Source organism: Otolemur garnettii, unplaced genomic scaffold (assembly GCF_000181295.1).
Source record: "Otolemur garnettii isolate 467f Iridium unplaced genomic scaffold, OtoGar3 scaffold00010, whole genome shotgun sequence".
Classification (NCBI taxonomy): domain Eukaryota; kingdom Metazoa; phylum Chordata; class Mammalia; order Primates; family Galagidae; genus Otolemur; species Otolemur garnettii.
Window position 1 is genome coordinate 11738780 of NW_003852405.1, and position 24310 is coordinate 11763089.

Consider the following 24310-nt stretch of genomic DNA (forward strand, 5'->3'; position numbering starts at 1 on the left):
AGAGTACCACCTTGTTTCCGCCGTGCTGGTTGTAGGTTTCTCCTGTGCTTATGCTGCTCAAAGGAAATTAGAAGGCACGTCAGCAGTGGAAAATACAGGTCTCCGAGGAGATAATTTTATTAAATTGTTGGAAATTTTTCTATCCTGGAAAATAAGTCCCCCATCTTTTACCTATACCCCCAAATTGTATTTATTGGACAGTGCTACCTATACTAACCTATAGAATCCCCTGGGAAGAATAACATATTAAGCTTTGTTACAAGTAATTTTTATGTTTTTTTCTCAGATCCGTGCTTGTATAAATTGGACTGCACGGAGCCTCTGAAAGGAGGCCATTGGCTCAACTTTACCTGCAGTTGTCCTTAGTGTTAGGGAAATGTTACTGATGGTGAACTTGACCCATTTGCCTCTCACCCAGTGGATCTCTGGCTTAAATTTATTTATGGAGAAGTGAAGCTGATTAAAATGGTGTTGCCTGAAGTTCTTATTCCATCTGTCAAAGGCTAATATTGCCTGAACAAGAATTTTAGTCATGTTGTGTTTTTTAGTACTTTTATATATTGTTCTTGAAACAGAGAGAGAATCTTGGATTCCATTTTCAGTTCTGTACACAGAAGTATTTTTGATCGAGGTAGCACTTAGACTTGTTAAGTAGTCTCAGCACCTATTTATTCCCTTTATTATTTTGTTAGGCACAATAAGTGTTTTGAAGATCTAGGGTATAAAACACGGAGCATCCTTTTGTTTTGTTTTGTTTTTATAAGTCAACCTAATGTAACATTCCACCTAATGGAAGAATGTGGACTTCTAGGGACTTCCAGATCAAGTCAGTGTGAAAGCCGAGACCCTTTCTTCATGAAGTGAAGATGTTCTGGTCTCTCTTCCAGCTAACCCAAACACTTTGCTGTATGTAATTCCTAGAGCCACAAAGAGCCCTCTGGGGCTACTTCACACCCTCTATGTCCACTCTTTAATCTTCTTCTTTATCAAAGAGAATGTTTTTATCTCCTGTCTCTCAAAAAACTAGATTATCAGGTAGTCTTCTATCCACACTATTTATGCAGGGATGGACCTCAAAATATTAAAATCTAACAATTTTGCTTTTTCTGTCATAAATCTGTTGTGGAACTGCAGGGAAACAAGTTCTTGAGCATTATGGCTCTAGGCTGGGGAACAGCCAGGGACATTATTGCTGTAGTGTAGGGAATGACTTTATTTTTATTTATTTATTTATTTTTGAGACAGTCTCACTTGTCGCCCTTGGTAGAGTGCTGTACCATCACAGGTCACAGCAGCCTCATACTCTCAGGCCCAAGCAATTCTCTTGGAGTAGCTGGGACTATAGGCACCTGCCACAATGCCTGGCTATGTTTAGAGACTGAGTCTTGCTCTAGCTCAGGCTGGTCTCGAGCCTGTAAACTCAGGCAGTCCACCCGCCTCAGCCTTTCACAGTGCTGGGATTACAGGCGTGAGCCACTGTGCCCAGCCCTTAGGGAGTGACTTCAAATGGCCACAGTAAAGTTTAAAATTGGAGTAGGATTGGCCAGGAGGAAGAAGAGCATGAGCAAGGTCAGGGCTCACTGGAAACAAGTAAACAGTTATGCATAATTTTATTTATGGCATCAATCTACCATATTGTGATAGAAAAGGAGGCAAATCCATTTCCGTAGTAACATCTGAATCAGCTTGAGAGTGCTCAAAATGTCTATATAATTTTAAAAAAACTAGAGGTCTGAAAAAGAATCATTTCTTCAAGGATTCTGTCTGTAAAAAGTTTTCTGCACATGGACATTAGTATAAGATAGCCTTTTCAGAATAAGAAAAAAAACTGATCATATTAGAATTCATTTTTGGAAGGATTTATACATTATGGGGAATAGCAAAAGTTTACTTTTAATTTTTGCTTATTACATTTTATTACACAGTTTTTCCCTGGGGACTTCAAGCGTGGATGTTGGGATGATAAGAAGTTTTGTGGATGCCATCTGTGTTTGCTTTGGATTCTGAGCGACTATATGACATTGTTGTAGCAGGCTGCCTTAAATCTTTATCTGTGACTTTCTTTTGCCATGGGCATTATTGCTGTAGTCTAGGGAGTAACTTTAAATGGCTAAACTGAGATCTTAAAATTCCCTCTTAATTACAGTAGTGTAATTATCAGGTCCTTCCACTGGTATTAACAATTAAATCACGGATTTCCTACAGCATTGCTGGTCTTCAACACAGTACCCTAACTCAAAATAATTGTTTTTAAATAAAGAGATTCAGATACAGTGTTGTTTAATTTCGTTAATCCCTGTTGGCAAATTCAAAGTGTCTTAAAGTTTTTCTAAAAACCAGCCAACCAAACAGAAATATCCTGTCAGAGGCACATATTTATTTTGATTAAATGGCAGAGAAATATATGGGTATAAGTATATATATGACATATATGTATATATATCTCCCCAAGTGAGAAGTTATTAAAAATATACACATGACATTTAAACAGAAATATCTGTTTCCACATCTGTTTCATAACCATCGCTGTGGAACCTGCACATTAATTATAGGTGATATTTTCCATTTCAAGAGTCAATAATCTAAAGTTTGCAAAAAAAAAAAATAGTAGGTTATGAAACCTTCTTCCACTTCTAGATTTAAATGTAAGACAGTAGTGATCCACCCAAATTGGTGGGATTTGTTATGGAAAGCCTAGTTGCAGAGCAAAGTCAGTGTACACATATGACCAAGGGAAAATATATACTGTTTTCCATTAGTGGTAAAACTAGGGAACAAAATTAATGAGATTTAGAATCATTAACCCTGAATTTGATTATTGGTTTACCCCTGATGAGAGCAGTTTCACACTCTGAATGCATGTCAGGTGGAAACAGCAATTTGAGTCCAAGCCAATAAATATTTACTTTATTTTTTTAGACTTTTAAAGTTTTTAATGCATTTTTAGCCATTCTTATGCCGTTTGTATACAACTAGCACACCTAGAAAACAAAACAGTCAACAAAGTAAGCAAAACAAAAAATTGCTAAATAAATAAGAGCATACGTACACAGAAGAATATTCTGCAACTTTAAAATATACACTGCAGAGTTTGTTTACCATCGTGAAAAAAATAGTAGCCATGTCATATTAACTTTAAATTTATGAAGATGAAACAAAAGATATTCCAAATATTGTAAACCTCATAATTGTATTTTGGTCTTTTCAGGTAATTGTGGTCTCAAGTGGTATTTCTGAGTAGCAGTTGTTAACATTGCAGGTTGGATGGAGCCAATAAACATAACTGATTTTGCCACATAGCTTTATTTTCTTGTGTTACTTTGTGTCCATCATTATATTTCTGTTTAAGTGTGCTAATTAAAAATAAAAAAAGAAAGTGCTGCTTGGGAACATTTTTTGTTTTTGGACAGTTTTGGAATATGAAAACTTCTACAAGTGCATCGCTAAGAAATTAGTGGAGGCTTAAATCTTAATTGAAAAAAATGATATGGAATAGAAAAAAGTCTTGAACCAGTCAAGTCCTGTTTTGTATTACATTTATTTTGTTGTGAGCACTAATTTTGTTGGATTATATTTTACAAAAGCAGCAAATTCAACATACGTAACACAAGGATTTCCTAAAGCTTTGAAATCTCACCTATTTATGACTTTGCTTACAGTCAGAAATATAAAACCATAACTGAAAATTTGGAAAATGTTGAAGAGTAAACAGAAATACCCTTGTCTATTCAACATTCTGAGATAATAACTTAGTATTCCATTTCTCCCATTTTCTGCTTTGCTTTTTTTTTTTTTTTTTTTGAGACAGAGTCTCACTCTGTTGCCCAGGAGAGAGTGCCATGGTGTCAGACTAGCTCGTAGCAACCTCAAACTTGTGGGTTCAAGTGATTCTCCTGCCTCAGCCTCCAGGGTAGCTGATAGGCAACCTCCACAATGCTCAGGCAATTTTTCTATTTTTAAAGGAAAAAGGGTCTTATTCTCTCTCAGGCTGATCTCGAACTCCTTAGCTCAAGGGATCCTCCTGCCTTGGACTCCCAGAGCGCTGGGATGACAGGCATGAGCCACTGTGTCCAGCATGGTTTTGCTTGTCTTATTCTCCTTGATTGCAGTATCATATTGAGGTCTTCAATATTATAGCATCTCTTTCAATATATTGCATGCTGTCGAAAAAACATCAGATTATAATGAACGTGTATGACATCCCTCAGATTTAAAGTGTTCTTGCTCTATTTAATTGTTCCTCTAATAGGGAAAATTTAGAATCCCCCCCTCCTAGTTTTTCTCTGGTGAGAAAATGCTTATGAACATCAATAAACATAAAATTCTTTTAAAAATTATTTCTGCAGGCCAGGCATGGTGGCTCACACCTGTAATCCTAGCACTGTAGGAGACAGAGGCAGGTGGATTGCCTGAGCTCACACGTTCCAGACCAGCCTGAGCTGGAGCAAGACCTCGACTTTAAAAATAGCTGAGCATTGTGGCAGCCTCATGTAGTTCCAGCTATTTGAGAGGCTGAGGCAAGAGAATCGCTTGAGCCAAGAGTTTGAGGTTGCTGTGAGCTATGACGCCACAGCATTTTACCAAGGGCAACAAACTGAGACTCTGTCTCAAAGAAACCAAAAATTATTTCTGCATAAATATTTGAAAGATAACTATAATCTGTAAAGTGGAAAATGATACATGTCCCTTTTTTCCTTCTTGTTTTCTTTTTATCTGACTGGTGGTATTAAGGCAAAAGAAAAAAGAAAATTCAGCTTTGCAGTTTGTTTAGAGACGTAGACTTTAACTGAACTTAATCTTTAGTCCAAAAGTATTAGGAAATTAATATCCAAAAGCCCATCTATGTCAAATAACTGAGGTACTCATCTTTGCTGTTATAACTATGCAAATCTTTTTTTTTTTTTTTTTTTTTTGAGACAGAGCCTCAAGCTATCCCCATGGCTAGAGTGCCGTGGAATTACAGCTCACAGCAACCTCCAACTCCTGGGCTCAAGCGAGTCTCCTGCCTCCGCCTCCCAAGTAGCTGGGACCACAGGCACCCACCACAACACCCAGCTATTTTTTGGTTGCAGCCATCATTGTTGTTTGGCGGGTCCGGGCTGGGGATTCGAACCTGCCACCTTAGGTGTACGTAGCTGGCACCTTAGCCGGTTGAGCCATAGGCACCGAGCCAACTATGCAAATCTTATCTTTTAAAACTGTTTATCATAGAAAGAAAAAGTTTATAATTCAATTAATGAAGTATCAAAAACTGATCAGGATAAGTTAGACTCATGTACATCAACCAAATCTTCTAATAAATAATACAGACTTCTGATAAATAATAATAAAACAGCAGCTGGTAGCTAACCTATACCACATTAGGCATTTTAAAGTGCTTTCTACTTATTCTTTAATTTTAGCCATGATAAGATATGATTGTATTATGTTTTCTTAAACAGAACATAAACTGTCTTTTAAAAACTTTCTCTAGTGTTTTAATCAGCCAAATACTACATGACAATTTATTGGTTAACAGCTGACTGCATATACAATTTTGGTGCCATAAAATTATAATATTTTTTTTTTCAATTTTACATATTGTTTGGGATTCATTGAGGAGACAAATAATTGGGTTACATGCATTGTATTTGTTGGATAAAGTCCCTCTTATAATTGTGTCCTACCCCCAAGACGTGTGCCTTCACAGTGTATGGCGTAATATTGTTATTTTTTACTATACTCTTTCTATGTTTAGAGCCAAAAATACTTAACGTTGAGTCATAATTGCTGATAGTATTCAGTACTGTAATATGCTGTATAAATTTGTGCCTAGGAGCATAGGTTAAACTAGATAGTTATGTAAGTGCATTCTATGTTAGGTATAACTGTGAAATCTCCTTACAATGAGTTTATGGGAATAAATCCCTGTTCTGAAATGATGCATGACTGTGCATATGGAAAGTAAACAAATCTTACGTATTTAGTTCCATGAATTTTGACAAAATGAACTAAACAGTGCCCCAGAAACTCTTGTGCCTCCCATGGTCACTATCTGCCAACTTCCAACATTAGGAATTTGTTTGCTGATTTTTTTAATGGAAGTATTATTGAGATATATTCATATATCATAAAGTTTCCTTTTTTAAAGTATGTGATTCAGTAGTTTTTAGTATTGTTCACAAAGTTGTGCATTTTATTTATTTTTAAATTTCAGGATATTATGGAAGTACACATGTTCTGGTTACATAAATTGCTTTTGTACAATTTGAGTCAGAGTTCTAAGTGTGCCCGTCACCTGAATAGTGTGCATTGCACCTGTTAGGGGTGAATTCACCCATCCCTTCTCCCTCGCTCCCATCCAGTTGATTGATGATGAGTGTTATATCTGCACATGCTCATAGTCTTGCTCAATGGATTACAATTTAATAATAAGTGCATGTGGTGTTGGTTTTATCTTGAAGTCTGGTAGAGTGATGCCTCCTAATTTGTTCTTAATATGTAAAGTTGTATTGACTATTCAGGGCCATTTCTGATTCATATGAAGTGTAGAACTACTTTTTCTAGATCTGGGGAAAATGATACTGGTGTTTTAATGGGAATTGTGTTGAATGTGTAAATCCCTTTCGGTAGCATAGACATTTTAGCAATGCCGAGTTTGCTGATCCGTAGTATGACATGTTTTTCTGTTTGTTTACATCCTCTGATTTCCTTTGTCAGTCTTTTGTAGTTCTTTCTGTCGAAGTCTTTCATCTCCTTGGTTAAATACGTGCCTAGGTATTTTATTTTCTTTCTTGCTATTGTGAAAGGTATTAAGTCTTTGATTTGATTCTCAGCTTGACTGTTGTTGATATATAGGAATGCTTCTGAGTTGTGTACATTGATTTTAGAATCTGAGATTTTGCTGAATTTATTTATCTATTCCAGGAGTCTCTTGGCAGAATTTTTGGGGTTATTTAAATATAGGATCATGTTGTGAGCAAAAAAACAATAGTTTGACCTCTTCTTTCCACATTTGGATACTGTTGAATACCTTCTCTTGCCTAATTGCTCTAGCAAGGATTTCTAGCACTATCTTGACTAGAAGTGGTAACAGTGTGCAACCTTGTCTGGCTCTGCTTCTAAGCAGAAATGTTCTCAATTTTTCCCCATTTAATATAATGTTGGCTGTGGTTTTGTCATATATGGCTTTTATAATTTTGAAGTATGTTCTATCTTTACCTAGTTTGTTAAGAGTTATTATCATAAAAATGTGCTGAATTTTGTACAGTGTTTCTTCTGCATCTATTGAGAGGATCGTGTGGTCTTTATTTTTGCTTCTATTTATGTGGTGAATCACATTTATTTGCATCTGCTAAAAAATATCCTCGTATCTCTGTGATGAAGCCCACCTGCATGTGGTGGTTTATTTATTTTTTGATATGCCACTGAAAATTGTTTGCTAGGATTTTATTGAGAATTATGCATCTATCTTCATAAGGAATATTGGCCCACAATTTTTTTTGTTGTTGTTGTCATGTTCTTTCCTGACTTTAATATCAAGGTGACTTGGGGAGGATTTTTTCTTTCTCAGTCTTATGAAATGAAATAATTTCTGAGGTATAGATGCCAGTTCTTCTTTGTAGATCTAGTAAAATTTGGCTGTGAATCCATCTGGTCCACTACTTTTTTTTTGTTAGAAGATATTTTATTGCTGCTTCAATTTCATTATTGATATTAGTCCATTCAGAAGTTCTGTTTCTTACTGATTAAGCATGGAGAGGTTGTGTGTTTCCAAGAATTTGTCCATTTCCTAGATATTTTTAAGTTGATATGCTTAGAGATTTTTTAATATTCAGAGCTGATATTTTGTATTTCCATAATATTAGTGCAATAACTCCTTTTTCATTTCTGATTGAGCTTATTAGGGGCCTTCTCTATTTCTAGTTAATTTGGCCTGAGGCCTATATTTTGTTTATCTTTTCAAAGAGCCCTATTTGTTTTATTAATCTTGTGTGTCAATTTCTTCTTATCAATTTCATTTAACTCTGCTCTTATGTTAGTTATTTTCTTTCTTCTGTTGTGTTTGAAATTGGTTTGCTCTTTCTTTTCCAATTTTTTTAGGTGATTCAATAGATTGTTGATTTGTGATTTTTCTGTATTTTGGACATAGGCATTGATTGCTATAGATTTTCCTATTAGGACTGCTTTTGCAGCATCCCACAGCCTTTGGTAACCATGTCCTCTTTGTCATTGAGTTTGAAGAATCTTTTGATATCCATCTCAGTTTCCACCTTGACCCAATAATCATTCAGCAGTACATTATTTAATTTCCATAATTTTGTATAGAGTTGAGTTTCTGTTGATTTCTAATTTTATTCCACTGTGGTCTGAGAAGACGTATCCTATCATTTCTATTTTTTTTTTAAATTTGTTGAGACATGTTTTGTGGTCCAGGATGTGATCAGTCATAGAAAACGTTCCATGAGCTGATGAGCAGAATGCATATTCAGTAGGTTGTGGATATAATGTTCTGTAAATACTTTTTAGCTCTATTTGTTCTAAACTCCTGAGTAAGTCCATTTTTTCTTTGTTTATTTTCTTCCTGGATGATCTGCCCCGTATTATTAGTTGGGTGTAGACTATTACAATGCTGCTGTTTATCATTTTATTTAGAGCATCAAGTAGGATTTGCTTTATTGATCTGGGTACCCCTTGTTAGGTGCGTCAATATTTATGATTTTTATGTCTTCTTGTGAATTGTTACCTTCACAATTAAAGTACAATGACTGTTCTTGTTTTTTGTACCTTTTGTTGGTTTGAAGTTTATGTTACCTCATGAGCATAGCTGTACCAGTTTTCTTTCAGATCCCATTTAAATGGGATATTGTTTTTCCTTCTCCTTGTGTGTGAATGAGTCTGTGTTAGGTTGATGCATTTCCTGGAGAAAGCAGATACTTGGCTGGTATTTTTATCCATTCAGCTATCCTGTGTCTTCAGTGGGGAGTTCAAGCCATTCACATTTATTGAAAGAATTGATGAGGATGTGGATTTCTGTCTACCCTGTTGCATAGAACTTTATTGCTTTTTTAAAACTCTTGAGTCATGGTCGTGTCTGACCTCTGAACATTAGCACTGGATGTTTTACACTAATGGTTCAGTTGTGCTGAACAGTGTATAATACAGATCTGAGTACTTCTGCAGTGCTGGTCTGGTTTTCCTTCAGTATTTGTTTTTTTTTTTTTTTTTTTTTACGGGAACTTCTTTATTTCTCCCTTGTATAAGAAACTTAGTTTTATAGAATACAGATACCTAGGCTGGCTGGTATTCTGCTTGAGAAGACTGAGAAGTGACCTTAAGTCTCTTCTGGCTTTAAGTTCTCAAAGGGCAATCTGCAGTTAGTCTGATGGTTTTTCCTTTTTAAGTTACCTGATATTTTTGCTTTATGGTTCATAGGAGTTTCTCTTTCTTGTTAACTTTGGCCAATGTGATGAGTATGTGTTGGTGCTTGACATTTGGTGAAGAATCTGACAGGAGTGCATTTAGCTTCTAGTACCTGGATGTCCAGATTTCTAGTAATACCTGGGTAATTTGCAAGTATCCTATAAATAGATTTTGCAGCCCTTGTGTGTTTTCTTCTTCATCCTCACAGATGCCTATGATTTTTATGTTAGATTTCTTTATATAATTCTGCACTCCTTTCAGGTTTTGTTTGTTCCTTTAATTTCTGTGTCCTTTCTCTTATTTAATTCAAAGTGCTGTCTTTCAGCTCTGAGATTCTTTCTTCTACCTGGTTTAGCATATTCTTAAGACTTTCTACTGTTTTTTAAATTTCCTTGAATGAATTTTACATTTCCCGAAGCTGTCTTAATTTGTTTTTGATAATTTGGTTTGTTCATTTATTTATTATATTGTCTTTGTAGTTTCTTGTGTTGGGTTTTTATATTCTCTTATATTTCACTGAGCTTCCGTGTAATCCATATTTAATATTGTTATCACTCACTTCAGTATTCTTGTTTTGGCTGGTTTCCATTGATATGGAGTTACTCTTTTCTTTTTGGTGTGTCCTTTCACTCTGATTTCTCATGTATCTAGAAGATTTTCACTGATCCTTCTCATTTGGAGAGCCTTTGCTTCTTAATTTTGGATTTTATTTAGGTTAGTTAATGACACACAGAGTTTAGTCTCTGAGACAGTGAGTAGTGCTGTGTGTGTGTCGTTGAGTCAGTAAATGCTGTAAATGGCATGAAAATCAACCTGTCTGTCCGCAGATGGTACTTTCCAGAAGGAACAAACTGCAGTGTTGGTTTTTGGTCCTATGACCAGCGCTAATCCCTCAGGAGAAGCACTTGATCGCCCAGTGTTCTCTGGGGCCATGGAATGTCAGTTGAATCTTTACCACAAAGTGGTGCATTTATCACTACTAATTCCAGAACATTCTATTTCCCCCCAAAGAAATCCCATACCTGGGATAACAGTCACCCACCTTTCCCCCTTCTCTTCAGCTCCTGGAAACCAATAATCTGCTTTCTATTGATTTACCTCTACTGGAAATTTAATATAAATGGAACCATAGTATGTGGCCCATTATGTCTGGCTTTTTTCAGTTAGCATAACGCTTCAAGGCTCGTCCATATTGTAACATATATACACAACTTCCCTTTATATGGCCACATCATCTGTTGTGTCAGTGTACAATTTTTGTTTGTCACTTGATTGAATTTTGGGTTGTTTCCCATTGTGTCTGTCATGCATAATGATGCTACAAGTACTTGTGCACACATTTTTGTTTGGTTGTATGTTCTTATTTCTTTATGACCCAAGAGTATAGTTGGAGTGTAATTGCTGGGTCATAGGGTAACTCTGTTAATTATGCTTTTATTGCATTTCTCTGGTTCATACGATAACTCTTTCTTTATTATTTTAAGACAGGGCCAAACTGTTTTCCAAATTGGTTGTATCTTTGTAAATTCCTACCAGCGATGTATGAAGATTCAGATTAATCCACATCCTTACCCATACTTAGTATTATCCTTCTTTTTGATTAGAGCTATCTCATATTGGATGTGAAGGGGTATCTCATTCTAGTTTTGGTTTGTGTTACCCTAAGAACTGATGATGTCCAGTATCTTTTACATGTTCATTGACTACTTTTGTCTTCTTTGCATGGTTTTATATTCAAAACCTGATCCAGGATCTAACTTTAATCCTTATACGTAGATGTCCAGTTGTTCTAGCACTCCTTGTCGAAAGACCTGTTTAATAAATTATACAGATTTAATCAATTGCCTATATGATGGATTGTACATCTATATGTGAAATGTAAAACAATAAAGCATTCTGAAAAATACTGGAAATACTGAAGAATTTCTCAAACAGAATGCACAAAAACCTATTCTTAATTAGAAAAATAATAAATTGGACCTCATTAAAAATAAGAAATTATCTACATGAAAAGATAGTACTAAAATAATAGAAAAAGAAAAAATATTACTACTAAAATTATGAAAACACAAGTCAAAATAGGAGAGAATATTTTTAATGTAGATATCCAACAAAGGACTTTTTAAAACCCAGGATTTAATTTATTTTAGATCCATTCTTGTAATTTTGAATATAAAATCATATGACTGTGTTCAAAAGTATCTTTGCCTATATTTGTCTAAATTAAAAAGTGATCAAAGTAAAAATAGCAATTTTGTACAAATATGTCTTGGTTAATTATTACAAATTATAAATTATTAATTTAAGTTCTGTAATATCCTAAAATCCACCATACTTATTTACATTTTGAGAATAGTAAGAATATATTCTTTTGGTTTTCTTTGTGTAAAATTAACTAAAACACTAACTGCAGTTATTTTATTACCCAAATACCAATAAATACCACAATAAATCTAGTGTGCCAAAAGATACATGTAGATACATATTTTTAATCTAAAGTTGAAGCCTATACCTTAGGCACATAAACAACAATTATATTTATTATTGTAGTAAAATTTTAAAAGAGATACTCTTAGGAAATCCAGTTAAGTAATGCTATTATATTTATTAGAAAACAGAAACATTTATGAGTTTTAATTTACTTATGTCATATTTACTAAATTTTACTATCCTTCAAAGAACCTGCTATAATTTATTTTTCATTGAATTTTAAGAATCAAACTTGTTTATTTTTCAGTAAACATTTATACAGACAATTTAAACATTTATAACTGTATTTAAAGATCAGATTATAAAATTTTGATTTAAAAATATTGGAACTTTTAATCTCATATTATCCCTGGGATCTATCTTTAGTAAATGCTAACTTATTTAGAACTAGATATTTATCATATACTCATATGCTATTTATTGTTATTTAAAACTTACTTTATTTTCTATTTTGAATTTAAATTGGCTTTGGTATACTCAATGATTTTAGAAAACTAATTTTTATTCCTTGAAACTCTTGAAGTTCTATTCCTTTTATATCATATTCAGTTTCTTCTATTTAACCATTTTGAAAAATTGATGAAAAGACACTGTGACAGCTGTATCATAAAACGTTTTATTTTGTTACTGTTGAATTCAACTGTCGATTTTAATGAATCCTACACAATTGAAGTGGTGTAGATATTTTTCATGAGTTTACAATCGATATAGCAAATTATGCTTTTACATAATTGTATAGATAGAATTTTTCTCAGGATGCTGGAGAATGAATGCCTTTTTTAAATATGTTGCAGAATTGCGAGAAGCTGGAGAATAATTTTGATGACATCAAGCACACGACTCTTGGTGAGCGAGGAGCTCTCCGAGAAGCAATGAGGTAAGTCTGGGTCACCATAGCAACAGTCACAGATGTGGTAAAGAAAAAGTCATTCTTCATTATTGGGGGAACAAATGAGTTCATTGCCACCATTCAGCCCTGTTCTCTAAGGTATTAATTTGTCAGTGGAGAGACTTCCCTTGAGGCTGTACTTTGGTTTTGAAGCTGCATAAATGTTAAGCCTCAGTGCACAGTAAAAAATGTAAATGTTTAATTTGTTACTTAAAATGCTTAAGGGGTGTCTTGTTTTATATTTATACTAAACTGTGTGATTGAATGAAAATATTGTTCATCTAAATTCTGGTTGTGTATAAAAAAATATACTCCGTACAATGGTAGTTCAACTGAGCAGTATTTCCTCCTAATTAATATTTAATTTAAAAAGAGGTACTTAAAATTTCATCTTCTGTAAGATTTTATAGGATTATATTATATTATAGTATTTTTAAAGTGATTTACATTTTTACACTCTTACAAAGCATATAATTAACTTCTCTTCAACTACGGTGTTCTATAATGAGCCCGATTTTTTTTCTTTTCTTTTTTTTTTTTATTTCTTAACATTATTCTTTCTGAATGTTTCTCTGAGATTGCCTCAAATTCGATGTCTCTTAAATAGATTTTAGCGAAGCGTTCTTGAAATCTGTTTGATCAGAATCAAGAAAACTATGAGACATTAAAAATGTGCTAGGAATAAAACTCACACTTAGGGTTTTCAAACAACAAATGATTCCGATTTTAAAAGTTCAACCTTTTCAGTAGGATAATTTCCAGTAGAAACGGGATGTTTACCTGATTTAGCCTATGCAATTGAAATTTGTTTTTAAAATATACTTTCTTCTATTTTAATGCTGCATCTGAAGGCTGAAAAAAATTAGAAGAGAAAGGATAAATGTAAGAGGCTTCGGAGAAGGGTGGTTTGGATACAGTTTTGTTTGCTCGCACACAGTTACCATATACTTTAGTTTAGAAGCTGCTCTCACTTAGTAACCTCCCTTTTACCACGCAAGCAGCAGGAGAAAGTAATTAAATTTAATAGAAGCTGCCCTCATTTTGAAGCCACTTCTATTTAAAACCACAGGGGGAGGTAATTAAATTTAATGGAAACAGTAGCTTCTACACAAAGATACATGGTACTTCTGTATAGATGATTATGATGTCACAAAAAGAGGAATAATATATTACTAGTACTGAGAAATTACCAGCTGGAGCAAGTGAGCCTATTTTATTGTTAATGTCTTTACTAATAAAAAAAGAGGGAAAAATAAAACGGAGGACACAATGGAGAGTTTGTATCTATATAAAATGCAACCAGACATTCTCAGAAAGTTTCAGTCATTGAAAATAGTAGTAAATTAAAAATAACATGTGAAATATATTTTGGAAATGGCTAATGCAGAAATTATGAATGAACTCCCTTTTTTTTTTTACAATATGCATAGTCTCTGTCCTCTAAAACTACCATAGCTATAAATTGAACACATCATTCTTGTAAATGCTTATTTTATAACTTTACATAGATTAAAAGTGCTTGCCAGTATTTATTTAGAAAAGTACAGTTATTCTGTGTGTTTTGTACGTATTCATTTGGAAGTAAACGCATAGACAAACAGGAAGACAAAGAGGATGCCAGCTCTCATTCTTTGAATAAAAGAACTGAAGGCCTAAAACACACAGAGAAAGAACTGAACGGGGGCAGGATGAGTGAAAACGGATGTGAACGAGGGAAGTCTAACAAGCCAGGACAGGATGTGGAGCCAGTGTAGAAAATTCCTCATCAAGAAAAACAAAATTGAATTGTAAGGGTAATTGCATATGAAGGGATTATTAAATTTTGCCAATTTTTCCCATCATCTGTACCATTTTAGAATGGACCAGGATGTCCTGCTTTTATAAAAAAGTAGTGATGAACTGATGAGAAAAAAAGTATTACCTCATTTGAGGGACCTTCTACCACTCATGCTATGACACAAAGCTGTGGTCCAGATAATTTAAATCAGAATGTAATTATTTGGCTGTAAAATGCTCTGGCTTACCTAGGTGGCACCTTTTATGCACATACGTGTGTTATTGGTAATGTCTGGTTTCGCTGAAAATAATGAAGTATTTTAGGAACTGTTAGCATGCAACAATTTAGTATTAATGTGAGTTCGGCCCCTTTTTTTGGCTTTGGAAAATACAGCAAGAGCTCCTTGTTTCACCTGTAAGATTATGGAAATAAATAAACAAAAAAGTTTAATATAGTATCATTAATACTAAGAGGGAAATGCATGCGGGGTCAAAATATAGTTGTTCTTTCTTTTGTGATCTATTTTTCCTTGTCTGAATGTATCTGGATCAAAGAAAACCATGGAGACCATGGGAAATTTAATCTCGGCTTTAAAGATGGACAGTTGTTCTGATAGAGGGACCAGGGAATGTAACATGTATTTCAGGCACAGGAAGGGGACTGATGAAGTGAGGGGAAGCAAGTTTTTATTTTGTTTTTTTCAAGAATTATGGTGGCATGCTTTCTCACAGAGCTCACACAGCAAAACGTTCCCACCACTGATCTGTCTTCCTATATGCTGTGAATTCGTGGTGGAAATGGAGCAGGAATGAGGGGACAGTTCAGACTCTCAGAATAGGGGAGGGGCAGTGGAAGACAGGTATGGATAATTTGCCAGAAGTCTCAAGTAACAGAGGGGCTCAGGAAACTGGCTGAAAATGTGTTGGTTAACTGTATGCTAGTGGCCAGTTATGTAGAATCTAGCTTGCTGTCATAAAGAATTTATTTTGGTGAGTCATAGCTTGGTAGGATGGGAATTGGTATTAAATGTTGAATTATTAAGATAATTTTATAGCTCTTAGGGTTGGAGTACAAGAAGAAGAAACCATGTAAAGAGAGATGCACTCATTCATTTCTTTAAGGAACATTATTTGGTTTCTTTAATATCCTGGGTAATGGGGTTGCAGAGATGAATAAGATAGTCTCTGCCCCCAAAGAGGTAACAGTTCAGGGAAGGAGACAGGAAAATCAGCTGCTTGATCTGAAGACCTACAGGCCCAGCACCTGAAGCTTTTCCTGGGTCCCAAACCATGGTAGCTCACATGTTAAGTGCACTGGCATGTCGTAGCTTGGCTGTGGGGCATCCCTCCCCTTCTCTGACGAGCTTCAGCTCTTCATCATCTCCAAGGTGGTTCCAGATGCCCACAATAGTGTTTCCGTCCTCATCATGTCTAGCAAGGGGGAACTGGAGCAAAATTGGGACTGAATCTGAAGACTGACAAATTGTGGCTGCTGTGTTGGTCTGTTTACCAAGGAGTGCACCTCCTTATTTACTAAAGTTCTACTGTTTCTAACATTAGGACATTCGATTCCCCGTCACCTCATCCAATCTCTCTTCCTGGCCAGCTTTTCCGCATGGTGGTGAGCCTGTTCTTTTGAGATCCCTCCCAGGCTTTCTCCTCGTCCCAGATATGGGATGTCCTGAGCCTGTAGCCCTGTCTGTAAAAGGCTCAAGGTGCTGCGGCCTTCTCTAAAATGTGCCGGCTAACTAAAGCAACTAAATAGATTAATTAAAGTAGGGAGAGAGAAAAAATAAAGAGGATTAACAAATGTTTGGGTTTTTAGATGAATTTGAGCTACCTAAGGTAAAGTTACATGTAAGAGGAGGCAAAAATACACTACCGCTTAGGGAAAGGACAGAGGGGTTGTCATGCACCTTTGGGACTTTAGTATTTTGATACTTGTGGCCCTGAGAAGGCACCTGATTTCCAAGAACAGTGTATTACAAGAGAAAGATGAAGAGTCTAACCAGATGCCTAATAAGAGAATATTGGGCGTAGGGAAATACATGCCAAGGAAAAGCATATTTTGGGGTTTAAAATTTCAAATAACCTTCTCTAACACAACTTAAAAAGAAAAGGATGGCAGGGGGAAGGTGGGATTTCTGGCAATTGTTCACTGGCCCTTAGAGACTTCTAGGCTAATGCTGGCCAGAAGAACACTCCGTGATGAGAGAAATATTTTGATGGCTTTCAATATGATAGCCCTTAGCCCCAGGTTCCTGTTGAACACTTGAAATGTGACTGGGGAAACAAAGAACTGAATGTTTAACTTTATTTAAATTTTATTAATTTAAATTTAAATACTTGCACGTGGTTAGCAATTACGGTTTGAACTATGCTACCCTACAGGGTTGTTCCTAAAGTGAAACATAATTGCCTCTTACTTATATAGTTCTCACCGGTGGAGAGGAGTGAAACTGGGTCACACACATCACATGTATACACACTCTCTTTCTTGGAAAACTAAAAGTAAAAGGTAGAGCTGTAACACAATAATGCATTTAAAACCAAAATTAGCAAATGGGATTTGATTTGGAAGAGAAAAAGCGACTCAATGTCTAAAGGCAGGACTAATATCTGGAAAGCCCAAAAGAGATTGACCAATAAAAACACCTTAAGAATTAACAAGAGAATTTATAAATATGGCCATATTCAGAATATATACGGAAATTCATGAGCTAGTTTATGCATTACCTACAACCAGAAGTGGCTGTAATTGATAATAACTCCTGTAAAGATCCAATAAAGTTATATGATAAAGTACCTGAAACTGTTCAGGAGACTCCGTAAACGGTAGCAGGGGGTTGTTTGGCTGCTTGAGAGAATAAAAAGACTTTATGCCCTTGCCTCACACAGTTCAAAGACAAATTAATGTATATTAGAGAACCAAATGAAATAGCCAAATTCCAGTAGAGCATGGAATTGACTATCTCTTTGAGACTTTGATGGAGAAAGAGATGATAAACTTAAAAGTAGTTGAAGAAATCACTAATCTTTGATTCTTTTAAAAAAAACTCTTGTCAGGTTCTGTGCTTATAGCGCAGTGGTTACAGCACCAGACACATACATGGACAGATTTAAAAAATTAGGAGCTTAATGGATCATTGGCAAAATATGATTGAAGAAGCCCTTGAAATAATTCAACTGTAATGGCAAAGAAAAATGTAAATTTCATAAAAATGGACTACTATTTGCTTATTGCTGTTACTGCATTTTACTGGATTTGGGGTGCTTGACATACAATGGTAAGATAGGCATCCTCACATTCTTAGAGTTTGCAAGAATTGGAAATTACTGCTGTCTTTAAGGAGTGTGCCAATAAGAACTAAGAGCTTAAAATAAACATACACTATTCCTATTAGTTTATCTTCTAGAAATATATTATGCTGAAGGCATAGAAATATGGACAATCTGAATCTAATTTTCACATTATGAGCTATAACCATGAAGTAGCTATTTACTATTCAAGAAATAAATACATGTAAGCAAATACACGTATCTGTTTCTCTCTCTCTTTCTCTCTCTCTCTCACACACACATACATTTACACACATATAGTACATATATGGTAAATTGTGGCATATTCTATCTGTGCATTCAAATTATCTTTAACATATGTTTAGTGATTTGGGAAGCCTCTGTTATAATATTTAGTGGAAATACCAAGAAACAAATTATGTACAGAATATAATCTTGACCAAATATACAGAATGCAGAGAAAAAAAAAAAAAAGAATGAAACCAAGGCATTACATCTGGGCAAGGAGTTCACAGGTCCTTTTTCAAGGCCTATACTTTTCTGTTCTCAATTTTCTGTCATAGTAATATGTTATGAACCATTAGAAAAATAATGACATGAAAATGAAAACATTAAAAGAATGAAACATGAATACTAGGATGAGTGGGATGAAGCAAATTTGAGAGTCTCCAACTGTAAAGTTAGGTACATTCATTTTTTTTTTAGTTTCACTTTTTTATAGAATAGGATTAAAACCCTCACCTCACAGGATTAATATGAGGAACCAGCATGTATAGGAGAGAATGCTTTGTCATTTATGAAAATTATTTTAAAAGATGCAAAATATAATTTTAGTACACACTATTTTAGCGATTTACAGTGTTTATGGAAAAGATTTACACATCTCAAAGATAAATAATGGAATTGACTGTAGAACTTCAAATCTAATCTTCGCATCTACAATACTAGAGGCAGCATGTCTAGTTAACTCCTGTAGAGCTCATCGTGGTGTTGTCCCTCTGTGGAAATCTTGTACAGCATGTCTGAAAATGATGAAATAAAAAGAAAACACTTTAAAGATAGGAACAAACTCATCATCAGGGCAGATCTGCAGTTTGTGGTAGGATAATGAAGCTAGAGGTAAAAGTCTCAGCTTCTTTTCATCACATTTTTTCCTTGTCTCAACCCATTCAACCCTCTTATCATGCCAGGGTGATTTGATTTTTGTTCTATCCTACTCTGCACCTGTCTTATCCCCAGAATAAATTCCAAACATCCAGAGGAAATGCATTTTAACATTGCGTTACAAGTTTTGTCTCTTTATTCCCCATAGGAAGTTGGAATTGGTAGGTGTTTGAATCGAATAACTAGAGAAAAGGAGACGTCACACTCTGAAAAAGAAGAGACACATGGAGAATATATGCTTTTCACGGAAAAAAGTAAACAGTGCTATTGGGAGCCTTTAGATAGTGGCTTAATTAATATACAGAAAGAAAAATTATTTAGACTTACTGGTATGACACTGTGGCAAGGAAAAAAATTGCACTTTTGGAGCGCCAACACTGCCAATTTGGGGTTAGCACTTTATTTGCAGAGCCAACTCTATTCAATGAGACCGGTTATATTTAGATGATTATAAAGATGACCTACTAGGGCATAATGTCTCTGCAGGCCTGACTGCTTGACTTCATCACGTGTTAAGAATTTTGTCACTAGATGGTGATGTTGAGTTGCGCAGTTTATGTTGGCTGGCTTTTTTCCTGGTGTGTGTTATAGTATTTGCGGGTGCGTCCTAAACGCAGCCATTTAGACAAAGTCAAATGTTAAAGTTAACTATGCAAAGCAGCTTTTAAGAACATATAACAATTCTAAAGGATATTTCAGTCACAGGGTTGAAAATTGCTCTAATGTTTCTTTACCTTTGACTCAGAGACTTTTAGAGGTGGAAGGAATGTAAATAGCAGTGTGAACTTTTTACTGAAAGACTGAGGTCAGAAGACAGAATCTGAGATATTTCAAAGAGGTATTTTTCAGTTTTTCAGGTATACCCCGTCAATTAGCCCAAGATACACCTTGAATTTCTCTACTTTTGTTACTATTCAGTGGTACTGGGGCTGATGACTATCTGATCTAAGGGTTATTTTACTCCAGGTACCTAGGTATTGTTTTAGCGTTTAGCAGGTTCTTTTAAGTTAATTATATCCCTTGCGAAGCATAATGGTTATACGACACTGATATTTCTTTAACTAATACTTCTACATGAACTGTGACCCTTTCTATGAGTAGTCTTGTTCATCTGAATAAGATTTATGCAATATTATCAGTATTCCACTTAATCTTATTTTTGGAGGTAAGGTTTGTGTGTGCTGCATATGTCTGTATATATCACACGTGTGTGTGTATGTATTGTATTTGTATAAAACCTCCCATTCCAAGGAAAGGAAAACTAGCAATGTCACAGAATTTAAAGGTTGGAAATCCCTTTTCGTCTCAGATATATTGATTAGCATTACAAAGATATAAGGGGATTCCATGAATTTCTTTTAAAATAGTCTAAAAAGTAGGGAGAAGAGGGAGAAAGTGGCCTAAATATTTGAGATTTGTGAATGTATTTAAGTAGTTTAGAAAATAAATAGAAGGCTATGAGAATGAAATTGAAGTAGCATTGAAAGAGGATATAAAATAAATAAAATGAGAAATACTTTGAGTGTAATGAGCAAGGTGCTTAACAATATAAAAAGTAAATAAAATTCTTTAAAAACTCCTGAATATATTATACTGTTATCAGGAATATAGAAAATGTAACATTGGTAACATTTTTTTTATTTTCAGAGCTTTCCAAAATAAACATAAATTATTTCTGTGATTAGAAACGTCCACAGGTGTATATGTATTCCAATTACATGAGAAGTTTAACCAGTGAAATTGGATTCAGAAGCAACGTGTTAGCTGTTTTCTTTATTAATCAAATTTCAGATTTCTGTGTAATTACATTTCTACAAGTTTTCTGTCACTAAATGGATCAGCAGGAACCTCCTGAAAGCCTCATCCCCTAATGAGCAGAGCACAAGAGTCTCCTCTTCCCGTCTGTGTTTAGGAGGTCATTGTCTTTACCATTTTTATTATGGTTTCAGAAAAGCATGCGTTTCCCCAGACTCACAGCAGGATGCTCAGTTTGGTTTCTGCCACCTAATACATCAGTAAGATAATCAGGATGAATCTTTTAGACTTTTTTGAATCTAAAGACAAAAGCACATCATTACTTCATTCCTTTTGTTAAATAATAATGCATCTGTTGTAATAAATGGCATGGAAATCCCGTGCTCAGAACACATATGTAATTAATTATTTGTGATTGTGCAGTGTATGTTATTGAAGTCATGTAAACTGGATAATATGAGTATATGTAGAAGTATGTAAGAACACACACATGAACGTGTACACATATGCATCCACACATTGGCATTGCCTGGTTACCTTATAAACCAGGAAGATTAATTTCTTTCCCTTATTTCAGAGGTGAGTAAAACGAAGATGAGACACTGAATTTCAGCTGGCCGAAAGATGATGTAATTTTTCTGCCATTTATGAGAGAACACAGGAAAAGTCTGATATTAATTATTGCTAATGTTTAATAAAAAATAAACATAGGGCGATGCCTGTGGCTCAAAGGAGTAGGGCACCGGCCCCATATGTTGGAGGTGGCGGGTTCAAACCCAGCCCTGACCAAAAACAGCCCCCTCCCCAATAAATAAATAAGTAAATAAATAAACATATGCCCAGCAATAATGCTTCTGTATTATCTAGGGATTTGATAGCAGTTGCCATATGCAAATTTAGAATTATTGTCGTATAGAATCTTTTTCTCCATTTTAATAAGAAATATATTGGCTCAGCGCCCATAGCTCAGTGAGTAGGGCGCCAGCCACATACACCAAGCCTGGCGGGTTCGAGCCCAGCCCAGGTTTGCCAAACCACAATGGCAACTGCAGCCAAAAAAAAAAAAAAAAAAAAAAAATAGCCTGGTGTCGTTGTGAGCACCTGTAATCCCAGCTACTCAGGAGGCTAAGGCAAGAGAATTGCTTAAGCCCAAGGGACTGAGGTTGCTGTGAGCAGTGACATAGTGAGACTCTGTCTCGGGAAAAAGAAAGAAAGAAGAGAAATATAAAAACTACCAATTACATAATTATCAATTAAATATTTGTGAAATAGTATCACAAATGATCAATTAATAGGCTACTCCATTAAGTTATTAGTTAATGTACTTAATATATTAATTTAATTATTTATAGAATGCATTATCATGGTAATCAATGTAAACAATGGTTTATTCAACCCAGTGCCTACTGTGTACCGTACAATGTTTGTTTAAACGCAGCATTTGCAGAAAAAATACAAATTGATATTGCAAATGCCATTTTATAACAATCTGATACGTTTGCAATGATAAAACCAGAAAAAATATATATACGATTGGTAAAGAGAGTGTTTCTATTTGCAGCAACAATGTTAGCAACAACAATATGAATAAGAAGAACAGAGCCAAGGTCAGGACAAAAATTAAATTTCCCTTTAGTATCCAATGATTGAAAGGAGGATACAGGTTTTGTTTTGCTACCAAAGAAAAGTGCAGAGCTAAGTCGTTAGTCTAGAATGCTTATCATTTGAGATACAGACTTTGAATGAACAGCTAATAGCTAAAATTATTTAGGAGATAAAAATTGGTACTGTGAGGATTAGCTTTAATTTTAAGTATCCATATTGAAGTGCCACATTATGATTTTAATGTTATGATAATCTTGTTAACAAGCTGTTGTGTGTATACTATCATATTTTAATGTACTTGCAAAGCTTAAGTAAACCATAAAGTAAATTGCTTTTTGAATCAAGCTTTTACAAGTGGAAAATTAGTGGTTTACATGTTTTGAATACGTATTTTGTAATTATATTTGGCATTTTCTGCACTTAAAAAGAATAATATAATAGATTTACAGATACTAGATCGTCAGTCATAACCACATTGAAACTTTTTGTTATGGCCTATTCTAATCACGTTGGGCATATTTCACAATATACTATGATATTATTAAATCATATGTGGTTCTATTTTTTCCCATATGTTATCTTTCCTGCAAGATGTACATTGACATTTAGTTACAACTTTCTCATTTTAATGTATCTATACCAGGCGTCCTCAAACTATGGCCTGCAGGCCACATGCAGCCCGTCTAGGACATTATCCGGCCCACTGGGTGTTTTTGCTGCCCCTACCTGTCCTGCTTAGCAGCTGCCTCATCCTGGGGCCCTCAGTCCAGCCCTCCAGGGACAGTGAACTGGCCACCTGTTTAAAAAGTTTGAGGACCCCTGATCTATACTTTACACTGAAAATAAAAGTAATACCATTTGTTATCCAGCATTTCTATAGTTGTTATGGATATCAAATTCTTTCCATTGAGAGTGCTTGTGCTTATTTTATTTGGGAAGAAAAAAGACTCTCTGAGAAGTGATGAAGACAGTAAGTTAGATTTACCTTTTGGAAATGTGTCGCTCCAATTGACAAAACATGGTAATCGAGTAGCATAAAGCAGAAGTCAGCAGTCATTTTATGTCAAAGGCCAGATAGCACACATCCGCAGCTTTGCTGACCATTTGATTTCGGTCACAACTACTCATTTGCGCTGATGTAGTGCAAAGGTAGCCTCAGACCATGTGTGAATGGTAGGTGTGGTTGTGATACAATACAATTTTATTTACATCAACAGGTTGCTAGCTGGTTTGGCCCAGGTTTGAGAACATACATGGTTTAAATTCATTGGAATAAATTTCAAGAAATTGTTCCAGAAACATATTGTGAAAGTCTCTGATAAGTTAATATTAAAAATACTGTGGAGCTTTTCCAATTTTATTAATAAACGTGACTTAAAAACATGACCGAGGTATCATATTTCCTAATTTCTGGTCTGTTCCTTGAAAGTCAGTCGGTTACGTTCTCTAGATAACTCATTCAAGTGAATAAGCCTGATTAAGAATTAAGCAGACAATCCCGCATGTAAAATCACCAGTATACAGCCAACATACAGCATGGATTTTCATGGCCCTGAATTGGTTCGTATTAATTTCTTATGTTTATCATTGGTAGTTCAAAAGTGGAATAACCACTGGAGAAACATTTATATTAGCAGTCTCCAAACATTCTAGCACCAGGGATGGGTTCCATGGAAGGCAATTTTTGCCCGAGGAAGCTTGAGAGTGGGGGCGATTAGATTCTCATAAGGAGTGCACCCTAGATGCCTTGCAGATGCAGTTTACATTAGGGTTTGCGCTCTGTTAAAATCTAATGTAGCCCCTGAGCGGCCAGCCAGGCGGTTGAGGACTGCAGCTCCATGTTATGAAAGAGTATACTGTGGCTCTTAGCTTGACGCTACCTTCCAACAAAATGATAAGAAACAACACTGTTCTCTTTTAGTTTGTCCA

General features: G+C 35.1%; 1 protein-coding gene across 2 annotated transcripts in view; it reads left to right on the top strand.

Moving 5' to 3' along the window:
- The window catches only part of DPYD (dihydropyrimidine dehydrogenase), an 828315-nt gene that overhangs the window by 98283 nt on the left and 705722 nt on the right, over positions 1 to 24310 (top strand). For both annotated transcript variants that reach the window (XM_012801700.2, XM_023509810.1), the window contains exon 3: positions 12687 to 12769. In XM_012801700.2, the coding sequence (XP_012657154.1) occupies positions 12687 to 12769 (83 nt within the window). The remainder of the gene's footprint in view (positions 1 to 12686; positions 12770 to 24310) is intronic.